Raw genomic sequence first — 12,039 nt, 5'->3', positions numbered from 1 at the left:
TAAAATAAAAACCCTTTCATATAATGACTAAAGTTAATAGTGATAAAAGTCATTTCCACTTTTCGTTGTTAATTATAAATGATTATGACAAATAGTGGTTCACTACAGAGCCGAGACCTGATAATTTTCAAGGATGAAATACAGAAATTTTCAAAATCAAATATCAGATTTGAAATTAGAGACAAAGTATGTAAGTCCCTGTTATCTTTATCATTTTAAAAGAAAATGCTTATGGTTAGGCAATGATGTGATACACGATTAAACAATTTAATCTTTTCCTAAATAGTAACATTTCTGTTTTTAGCAGCTTCAGTTCAGATCACATCCTATTTCACTGCAGAGATAAAACTTCTACAGCTGCTTGGCACACGTTTTGGAAAAAGGAGTGCTTAAGGAATTCAAAATGCAAGTAAGGGCATCCTCGTAGGAATTACTGTACTCTGAAATTTTATTTATTCTGAGGCTGAGTAATGCATCAACTTATTTCACATGTCTGTTCACAGATATCCTGCATCATATTACTGGCCAACTTGGGTTCTTATTTAATGGAAAAAATTCATTTCCACATCCTTAGTTGTTTAATATACTCATTGGGAAAAGCTATACTTCATAAGCTTATTTACTAAATTATAAAATTACCCTCTCCTATTCATTCTATTACTAAACACTGATTTCAGGCAGCACCCTGTTAAAAGCCAATCAATACACGAAGCAATGGGTAATATATGGCACCTGACTTGATGCAATATCTTATACATGACATGACCTTTACGATTCTTAGTTAAGGACAAACACTTTGCTTGAAATAACAGTCAAATACATATAACAGCATTCACCAAAGAAAATGGTTATTTCAATCAAGTGCCTATTTAAAAGAAAAATTGTTAGTATATTTTTCTTTCTGATTTGAAACATATTCATGCTAATTAAAAACAGACAGATTAATAAAGCAACCTATGCTGGACTACTGGATTCTCATTCATATTCTCGTCAAAGTTTCAGCAAATTACCGAAACTGCAAAAAATATTGTACTAACTGGTTGCAGAATAACAATGGCAATCACCATAGGTAATTATGCAGCTCCGATTCCATTGACTTCATCTGTGCGAAGTGGGTGAATTTACAATATAGGAATAACATAACATTTGAGAAAATAAGATATTTAGAGCAATAGCTGCAAATTTAACATAATATGTAAGTCTCTATAATTTAGTGGTTATTATTAATCTGGATGTTCTTGCTGGCCCTATGAAAATGTTTATATTAACCAGGCACTAGCAATGGACCACCCAAGCCTCAAATCTTCATGGAAAGTGACAAGAGGCAGAAAATTGTTCATTGGTGATTTTTCAACTCCTTCACATCAAAGAAAAACGTTAGTAGGAGGCATTTCTGAAACAGAGCCAACTTTCCAATAATAGTCTTTATTCAACTTTCCTTTTTTTAAAAAAACATGCTTTTATTTTAAAGTACTTCTTATAAACTTCGAAGTACTAACATTGGAGAAGACTTGAATTACCTCGCAGTTACACTTTTGTAATGAAATTAATTTGCATTTTCAGTTCAATTATTTCCTTGAGAAAGATGGGTACCCTCAAGGAAAAGCATACCTACCATTTATTTTTAAATTAATTATTCCTTTGATAAAACCTTTCAACAATGCAACAAAATGGAAATGCGCTCAAAACACAAAGTGGTCTTTTTTTAAAATGAAGCTTAAGAGGAAACATAACTGTTTGAAAATAAACATGCAATTTCCACAAATCAACAACTGAACAGTACATCAAAACTTTGTATAAAAACCAGGATATTGGCCAGTAGGAGAAGGCTGCATTACTATATGGCATTCAGTTCAAAGTAAACATTTAAAAATATCCATTTCCTGCTTGTCTGCCAGTATATACAGTGTATAATACTTACCATTTTTGTAGTTTTAAATCCTGTGGGCTTGAAACACTAATAATACATTTATTTCCCTATTGTATGATCTTATCTATCTTGTGAAGCAGTAAAGTTGCCTGAAGTAAGTCTAATTTGTCAGAATAAACAAATCAACTTGCTTACATGATTCAGTACAATCTGTTTATCCTAAAAAGGAAAGTCCTCCACATGTGCAATTACTAGCCATTGTAAAGCAAAAATACCTTCATCAAATTAAAAATTTCAATCACTGCAAATAATTGGTAATAAATTATATGTTTCTATTCGTACATAGCCTTATCTGTAATAACTCCACAGCAGTAATAGCATCTCACCAAAATAACATTTCTCAATGTCAATTAATGGATCCACTCTTGACCTAAAGTTCAAGCTTATGCTGATCTCATGGTATTTAAATGGTTTTTCACATTGTATGGTAACAATATTTAATGTTGGTTTCATCAAAATGTCATCAATTCAATAGTCAGCCTGTCTTGCAATCAGTGTATTTCAAACTGTTGGATGTACTTTGCTTTGAGCTGTTCCTGACTGTAATACTGCAAAATGCAAGTTTTCTTCTTTTCAGTTTATCCATATTTCATAACAGAGTACACATGATTTTCGGTCAGCATTAAAGAACAGCATAATTAGTATAAACAGACTGTCACATTGTAGCAGAATCAATCAATAGTAATAAATACAATCATATACAATACAGTATTACTCATCACTCAAACATTCACAGATTGGTATAAACAGTTACAAAGCAACTTTTGTTGCTGTACAATGCAGAGTAATTATATCTATGATTTAATTAAAGGAATAAGTATATGTACTTGGTATTCTCTTGCCATGCACAGGAATTGCCCTTTATTAATTATCACAATTCATAACATATTCTCCTTTTCACATATTTAAAACCATAATTCATACCACCCTCAGAATTCTGAGCTATTTTGCAAGTGAAATATGCTTTATTTAATCATGTTTCCAACTAGCTGCTTAGATGTTGTGTATGTGTGTATGTGGAATATGTGTTTGTGGGTCTGCCTGTTTAGTTGTGTTTGTGTATGCTAGTGTTTGAGTATTAGTTTGTGTGAATTAGTGTGTGCGAATATATGTGAGAGAAAGTGCATGTTAATATATATATATGTGTATATGAGGCACTGAAACATACATTTAAGAAACAAAACTATTCAATGATCTTTACACTAATATCTAGCAAATCAAGGAAAAGGAATCGACGTGTGTTCCATTGTGTATTTATGATTGTTGCAACAAAAAATACGTATTTCAACCTGTACTGCTACAAAAGTGAAAAATTACTATTTTCATGTCAATTGTTTTGGAAGCTCCTTGCCATTGTTACACTTACAATACAGGGGAACATAAGTAATAAAGAAACCTAGCAGTGGCTGGTAGGAGTTGTCATGTGTCTGCCTGTCTACACTTGCTGTGCAGAAAATCCTCTCACCTGTACAGCAGGCACAGACAGGCAGTCACATGACAACCCAGCCTGACTAACAGCCATTCAACGGGAAATCAGAAGAACCATTATCAGTACAAAAGACTTCTCGATTTTTATTAAAATGCCACTGTCAGCAATGCAGTACAGCTGCTTTGTAAGTTCATTTTTCTTCTTCATCAACTGTAATGGCTACATGTTTTAATTTATGTACATTTAGTTTTTTCACTAATTTTTGAAAAATAAAGAGTCTGTGGGTAATCCAAATGTTAACTGGATTGGCTTGATTGAGACAAAATACCGTCTAAGTCTTTAACAGAAGTTGACAGGTTTAAACAATCTGAATGAATGACATATTGACACTTTCCCAGCAGTTACGCAGGAACATGCAGTATTCACTGTTAAAAATTTCAGTCATAAAAATCTATTTCTAAATTTCCTGGCATTTATATATTTCATCAGCTGATTGAATTCAGTTTCATTTCAAACAATGACAATGTTGTTTTTCAATTTCACAAGTATCAATGTGCAAAGTCTGTCATGTAATTCCACACAATATATTGTGCATTTTAAAATGCTTTATCATCAATCAGCTTTCATTGTAAAAAGAATCACATTTTTGAGATGGAAATAATTTACACACAACAAATATACTGGAGCAACGTAGCAGTGTAACCACTCAGCTCCACTTCACATTTCTGAACTGTGAAACCCTGAAGAGGCATGAACTTCAAATTATAGTTAATGTTACTTCCTCACAAATAATGCACATTATCATAAAATGGTTACAGAACAGAATGAGGCTATTTGGCCTATCATGTTTCTGCTGGCTTTCTGAAGGGGCAAAGAAGCTAACACATGTTCAATATAAAAATAATTTCTCGAGTTAATTTTTTTTAGAAAAAATACTCAATACAGTTCAGCAGTACCTATCTTATTGCAATAGAACTGGTATCCTTGTTACTGTGACCATATGACGAAGGTGTACACAGTGAAGAGTTGAGAGTTTGCTCTCCAAAATGTCTTACTCAGCAACATCATAGCCTCATTAAACTTTGAGTCGATGCTGCCTCCTGGTTATATCAGCAGGCTGGCACTAAAATGAGCCACATCTACCTATGGAGACTTGGTACTCAGTACAAGTGTAAAAGGGGGACAGTGGTACGTGCATGCCACTTTCCGAAAATCCAAATTGGAATTCATGGTATTGTAATAACCTAATCACAAGGAACAAGTGCTATAATTCCGTAATGAATCAATACTGCTATTGACAACTCTTTTACGTCTATACTCTGTATTACACAGTGCCACAAACGCTTCTTCCTTATTGGCAGTATCATTTTAATGTAGTTTCTTCAGCATTGACGTTTTGCCAATGCAATATGAAAATTATCCCAAATAGTTACCAATCAAAGTCCAAACATTTGCCAGATAGGAGCATTTCACGGCACACACTGTTAGTTAGCTGGTCATCATTACCCCTCTACTGAAGAATTTTGTTCTGCAAATTGTTGAAAATGCGAACTGCCAACAGCATGGCAAAGGTGATGAGACAGTAGGAGTATTGGTAAGCAATGTGATCAACAGTCCTTTAACAATGAGAGTTCAGGGTTATCACAATTTTTAAAAATGGCAGTCTGAGAAATTGCATGAATTAGAAACAAATTAGGTATAGTTAAACAGTTGGCAGACTTGTGTTATATATGTGTGATGTGTTAAATTATTATGGCTCTCAGTAAATTTATTTTTGGACATCACATGCCTCTTAATAACACTTTAGATATGGAGAATTTCCAATAGACTTTCTCAAAAGTGAAGTACTGCAACACACCATCAATCATATGACCGTTATATTTGTTCAAAAGATAGGGGGAAGACGGCACTAACCAATTTTAAAAACAATTTAGAACCTGTAGCCTGGAAGGAATTAACTCAACTTTATCGTTCAAACTCTCACAGCAGTTAATTATCACATTCCTGGGCTGTGAAACTCACCCCAACAGAGTGAACAAAAACCTATTTATATCTCAAATTTGAACTGCAGTTAACTGTTTCAATGAGAGAATCTTTTTATCCAAATTTGCATCTACATTTTAATTGGCAGATGCCAGTAACTTCACCGTTGATAGTTACTTGAAAAAGTACTTTGATATCAGTTCCATTATCCTCATTGAAATACATCTGTAGGATATATTTTTCCTTTTTTTAAAGTTTTTGATTCTATGCCATATTTTTCACACCAAATTGTTTTGTATTCTCCCAGTCATGTGCTCACCATCCATTTTCATTTGGCCACTTCTCTGGGAGACACCTTCAGGCAATTTTCTACATTGTAGACATAACATGGCCATTGTTACTATTGTAATGGCATCAAACACTCCTTCAGCAGGGTTACTGGAAAACTAAATGCAGAGTTTAGAAACTTAGTCCATTGCCTTTGAAGCTAAGCTCAGAAGTGAAACCACTGCTGCATCAAGAACACTTTTCTATTTTCTAAACCCAACCATAACTTGCGGCCTTGAATGAGATTACAAATTTACCACCTATGTTGAATTCCTGAATTGTTTTTATGTTGAGGAGTTGTGCCCATTTGAAGCCAAGTTTTTTTAATATAAAAGTCCATCTTTAAAAGCATTTCACACAGGATCCTTAAAAATAACAGAAATGAAACATGTCAGCCCAAATATGCCAACTGCCAGACCAGATTTAAGGGTATTTTAAAATTTATTACACTGTTTTGCCTCGTGCTTAAAAAATTACTTTTTTACCCTGGCTACATGTTATTTCCCCAACTGTTGAAAGAGGTATTCTGCAGTGCCCCAAGTTGGTGAAGGAGGTTGAAACAGAGAGGCTCACACTGTGATTCTCTCTTCCTTCCACTGAGGTGGATATTGTACTTTTCTTAATTTACCCTTGTGGTTCAACCAAGATACTGAAAATGATTTGAGGGAATTGTTCCAGATGCTAAGCTTCACAAATAGAACTCTGGTGAATCAACAAACTACTGCTCAGTAATTTTAAGCAAAATGTAGCAACATCCTCTGGATACAATAATTGCAGTATTACATGATTGCAAGGAAGCATGCATGCCTTCTTACCTCTTCATCCCTGAACCAACAGAGACTCTCTGCAGTCAGTACGAACCAGTATTCCTTGGAACCTCCTTTTATAATGCTAATGTTGCTGATGGTGAGCCAGCCTTTTCTTACCACCTACAGGAATTACAAATAGGCAAACAGACATATCACCTTGGTTAAAATGTTATATTTACTAGCCTACCTTAATAAGTGGTTACTGTCTGTACACTGCAAAGGTAACACCCATACCTTAGTTCTTCTTTCAGTATTGGCAGCACATGCTCTTGGGTATACACTGTCTGTACCTTCTGACTTTCAAAATGACACTCACCTAAAACTATCCTGAAAATAGTAACACTCTATAGATCCTTGCAGTAAGTCCAAGGCAAATGGTATGAATTAGATTGCTGCTCTCTCATTTCACAATACACTATGTTGCTAATGTAATAATGAGCCTGTGTGCTGTTGTGCCAACACAAGATATATGCAGTCCAGCATAAATAGAGAGAGCCCAAGAACACTTACTAAAAAGCAAGTGAACAGCATGTTTCAGAACTACAACGAATAAATACAGTATCAGTAACATTACAGTACGCTAGAATACTGAGCAGCCAAAAGTCAATAAAACACTATTTATAGACTTAACACTTTTCGCGCCATGTTAGCAATATTCAGCACTCCTGTGTAATAAATAGGTCACTTCCTTTGAGCTCTTTGAAATAAATATAATGACTACATTCGACTGTTAATTTGCTCTTCCTAATTCCAAAATTGAAGTAGAATAACTTTATTTCTTAAACTGGGTTTTTAAAATGATTTATATTCTTACCTCTATCCAAAGTTTTTATTTTAACAAATTCTCTTTGCCCTAAATGAGTAGCATGTGTGTTCTTGACACTTGGCAATGACACTGATAGCAGAAAAATATAAACAACTGATGACACCACCAGATTTAAGGCAGTAACTAAAATCCTAGTCACATTTTCTATTTGTAGGCAGTAATAAAGTCATATCAGTAAGAACATGTACAACAGAACAAGGAAGGGAAAAGTTGATTCTGTAAACTGACAATCCATCAAGTATCCTTATTTGATAGAATCTTATATTGGATAATCCAGGCTATCACCCTATCACCTTTCTCAGTTCCCTCCAAGTGTGGGTCCCAGAGTAAGATCATGCTACTATTCCTAAAATGGCATTTGTGCTAACATCTTCAGAATGTATGTTTCTGAAAATTGCTTGAACAGGAAAATAATTTGTTGAATTTTATATTTGACAACAGCTCCAATTTCAGAAGGATTAGCTTTCTTGTAGCTTTACTTTCCCCAGCTCTGATTGAGATCATGGACCTGTTTAACGTTTTGCAGAAAAAGAGGGTAATTCCATTGCCTCTCTCACTCTATTAACCCCAAAAATAAGATTTCCATTGAAGTGAAAAATATCATTTTAGCTGTTTGACCTCATTTCCCTTGTTTTCCACAAAGTAGGTAGCAGCAGTGAAGACTGATGGATGTCCTGAACTCAATCAAGAAAACCACAACATTGGGCACATACTACACTGACCTTTGAAAATGCCCGAGTCGTTAAAATTTAATTTACAGTGGCACATAACGGTATCAACCAAGAACAACACACTTTACAGCATACATCTAACTCATGGAAAGCTTGTTGGTGAAGGACGACACTAGAGCTAATATTTACTCAGTTTTGTACTTATTTAGACTGAAACATTGCAAACTTCGAAACTACCCAGCTTCAAATTTCCAGCAAGTATCTCTTTATGTGTGCTCAACTGAAAGCCCAATTAATGCTCTCCCCCGCATATATTTAAATAACTACAGTCAAAATATTTATCTCTACTTTTTGCAACAAAGACAAAATTGCCAATCATTTGGATTAATAAGAATTTTCAGTTTGTGCAGCAAGGGATTTAGGTCAGTGGCCTTTAATCCAGTTATAATTTCTGAACTGGCATACATTAAGAGCAAAGAAAAAGAAATGGAACATCAGAAAGAGGATATATGCCATAGAGATCTTTGGCTTATGTCACTGGAGCACATCCATTGTCCTAGAATTGACTTATCATATATACTACCAAGTGACTTCTATGCAGCCAGACTGGACTTTCATAAAGCTTTTTTTAAAATGCATCATTAAAAAATTGAATACCTGAGAAGTGCATAGTTAAGTACTTCCAATTTGAAAGTATTTGAAAGGTTTTCCCCATCAGAAACAATAAAAGCATAACCACTAATGCATTGCCTGCACTGAAATTGGCGGAACCAGACTAACATTCTACCTTGGCACTGATTCATGTCCAGGAGGCTAAAAGGGCAATATTGCTTCACACATAACTAATCACATTAGAATGAGCATTCTGAGATTATGTCTGCACCTTTTATCTTGCAGACGTATGGGGTTTCAACCTGTAAAACTGCTAGCCCAATATGCTTTATAAATCATTCATGATATTAAATTTTAAAAAGGCTGAAAGGGTTGCTTGTCTAGATATGAAGTGACTAACTAAAGCTATTCATAAAACAGCAAATAATTTCCACAATACTGATTGCAACTGCTCCTGATAGGTCTTCCTGAACGTAAACTGCCTTTTGTGCCTGCACTAAATCAAGTTTATCAAAGACAGAATTTCTGGAATCCGAGGATGAAAAGTAACTTTTCTTTTATAACTTAACATTATAATTTAGCTTGTGAAATTCAAGACAACATATTCATTTGGTTTCGACAAATCCTACCTGAGAAGAAGGCATATATCTAAACAATTTCCTCATGTCTTTACAATTCTACCCTTCCTGTCTTAGAAATGTTGGTGTATAAAGCCTGGAGACAAACGTTGTCTGTGGAACCTCTGCTCAGCAACATTGAGTGGCAAGAAGGGAGTGGGAGGTAGGGCATTTTATTCAGATTTTACCAGACAGGAATTGTGACTTTGTGTTGGAGCAGGGGACGAAAATGAATTACTCTTTTAAATGATCACACAGAATGACAAAGAAAAATAATGGGATTCAATGGACTCAAACCAAAATAATAAAAGCTTTGAACAAAAGCATGCCTTACCATATACATATAAATAATGGCTTAGTGTAACAGAGACTTTCCAAATGCCTTTTATGACAGAGAATTTGAGTTCCCCAATGGCTGTCAGGATATGGGCACCACCTGTTGCATCCTGAACCACACAAATCGCAAAATCCCATCTGTTCCAAGTAAAGTGTGTAATGGCTGCCACAGATTGCACACAAAGACCCTTACAGGGGTGGGAGAGTTCACAGGATTATGGCAATCCAGCCTGGACAATTACATTTCACCCAATACCATTTGAGTTCTGATCATAGTTAATTTATTCTCATTCCATGGTTGAAGTTGCAATGTCAGCTTCAATAAATTTCAGCGAACTAGGAAAAAAGTCAAGGTTTCCTTTTCAAATTTTATCTGGTGACCCTTCTGGGAAACTGCTTATGGACCACATATGAGGATAGAAGCCGATTCAGCCTTGGGAAGCTTCATGGTAAAACAGCTTGCCAACATTGTGGGTGGAATATTTCCAAGTTTTTTTCTAAGTGTCAAGGCAAGTATGTTCGGTGGAACTGACACGCCAACCCCATCAGCATGATAAGTCATCCAACTCCCACCACCGTCAAGAACAAGGGCGAGATTTTCACTTTACCACAGGCCTTAACACTGGCAATCCAGTCTGGCAGAAAATTCTGGGCCCAAGAGTTTGCCTATTGACACCCACTTTTCAGGGGATCCAACAGCAAGAAGTTTATTTTCTCCTTCTTGTGAGGGGAGGTTATCAACAAGGTCACACGCAATTGCTATGTACCAAAAAGCAATGCAAGACAAGAAGCTGTTAGCCTGTAAAGTAAAGGCAAAGTCACAATAGTCCTGGAGGATCACGTGGCTGCTCTCTTACTGGAGAGAGAGAGACGACTGATGAGGGTTTCACCTAAGGCTCACCATGACTCAGGCTAGGGGAGAGGGTGAGAAAGCAGGACCTTCATAACGACTTCAGCCGGTATAGGAAACGCACCTGTGCTGCTGCCATCATTCTGTATTGCAGACAAGTCATTCAACTATCTGACCCCCTGTCAGCCTGCAGGTCATGCTGAAGACAGTGAATGTACACTGAGAAAGCAAAATGATGTTGACAGAGGCTGGCAGCATCTAGATAAATGCCAAGTGAGGACGCACAAGGAAAGAAAACTAAGAGCCACGAGAGGCATCCTGTGCAAATGCATATGTGCCCTGCATGCAAAGCAACATGGCAGAACTGTGCAAGTTACCCTGTGCTCGAAAGTGAAGTGCTGAAGAGCTGGAGTGGTCTTTGAATGGGTCCTTGAGCAGGCATGATGTGGTAACGTGCCAATGCCAACTGGTGTGGATGAGAGGTCAAGGATGGTAGTGATCACGGAACATTCAAGCACATTGTGCAGAAAACACAGTTGGAAAATGGCTGGGACAAGTAATCAGCAAGTTGGAATAACTTATAAAACTTTTCCCTGTATTTTTCATGTAAAAGTACATGTGACAATAAATTTCTATTCTATTACATTCTTGCAGTCTGGAGAATGAGCTATGGTCAGTTCTGCAGGTCAAGTACAACTGGTCTGGTGATCACAGGTAGGTCAGTCAGGGTGCTGTGGTCACATCAATCTGGAGTTTAAGTTGTTGGATATTTCGGTGTTGGATCACTATCAGTCCAGGGAATCTGCTCAATGATAGTCGGTGACTTATCAAGGGGCAATCCATGGAGTCTTTGGCAAAGAGGATAACTCAGAAGGGATTCATTGCATTGGGTTACAGAAAGATTGGTGACAGAAGGGTGGGACCTCACAGACAATAGGAGGGGATTGGGAGCAGGTTCTCATAGGTCATGGTCAGTATGGTCGTCACATGGAGAAGGTACAGGACTAATCAAAGATATGTGAACCTCCAAAATCATGGGGTCCGAGTGTAAAGTGGGCATATTAATTGTAAATTGAAGGGGATTCACTGAAGAGGGATGGCGGAGACCAAAACGTCAAAGGGGCCACAGGAGCAGCAACACCACAAAAGGAAACAAGAAAAATGGGGGACGAGGAGGAATCTTGCATTACAAGCAAAGACTGCATCACTCCCTAGAACATAATGTTGGAAACTTGCCATGTTGGATAGAAAGTCAACTGTGCAATACCTGTTCAAACTGGCTGAAACCACATGCAAAGTAGAAAGAAGTTACTGTTTTCTTCTGAGGTGGGAGGTGGAGTAAAACTCTTGGAATCAGAGCACCTGCTGAGTTAATCAGTAATTATGCAGTAAAACCAACAATCTGGATTCAATTTTCACTTCATCTGCAGGCCATGCATTGTCAAAGAGTACACATTCCACATTTTGGTCTCAGTTTGAGAATCACACTGAGTGCATTAATTCCCGGCTTTTCACGTGAGCGAAGCAATGCTAATCAGCCAATGATTCTTAACAGCAGAGCCTGAAGTTCCCATTTCCCAAACACATTTCATAGGTAGCACTGGAAGACAATGCTTCATAGCTATCAGACTCTCAAACTGAAATGCATG

General features: G+C 36.6%; 1 protein-coding gene and 1 long non-coding RNA gene across 3 annotated transcripts in view; one reads left to right on the top strand and one right to left on the bottom strand.

The window, feature by feature from the left end:
• Nucleotides 1-10,899, top strand: part of LOC122554599 (uncharacterized) — a 70,235-nt gene extending 59,336 nt beyond the window's left edge. Inside the window, exon 3 of the long non-coding RNA XR_015758198.1 lies at nucleotides 9,283-10,899. This is a non-coding gene — a long non-coding RNA (uncharacterized LOC122554599). The remainder of the gene's footprint in view (nucleotides 1-9,282) is intronic.
• Nucleotides 1-12,039, bottom strand: part of LOC122554598 (dynamin-3-like) — a 215,331-nt gene that overhangs the window by 87,434 nt on the left and 115,858 nt on the right. For both annotated transcript variants that reach the window (XM_043699882.2, XM_043699891.2), the window contains exon 15: nucleotides 6,485-6,598. In XM_043699882.2, coding sequence (XP_043555817.1) covers nucleotides 6,485-6,598 — 114 coding nt within the window. The remainder of the gene's footprint in view (nucleotides 1-6,484; nucleotides 6,599-12,039) is intronic.

The sequence above is a fragment of the Chiloscyllium plagiosum genome, unplaced genomic scaffold (genome assembly GCF_037043375.1).
Source record: "Chiloscyllium plagiosum isolate Xiang-an unplaced genomic scaffold, Cpla_swu_hap1 HiC_scaffold_9, whole genome shotgun sequence".
Classification (NCBI taxonomy): domain Eukaryota; kingdom Metazoa; phylum Chordata; class Chondrichthyes; order Orectolobiformes; family Hemiscylliidae; genus Chiloscyllium; species Chiloscyllium plagiosum.
This window is presented reverse-complemented; position numbering and strand designations above follow the sequence as displayed.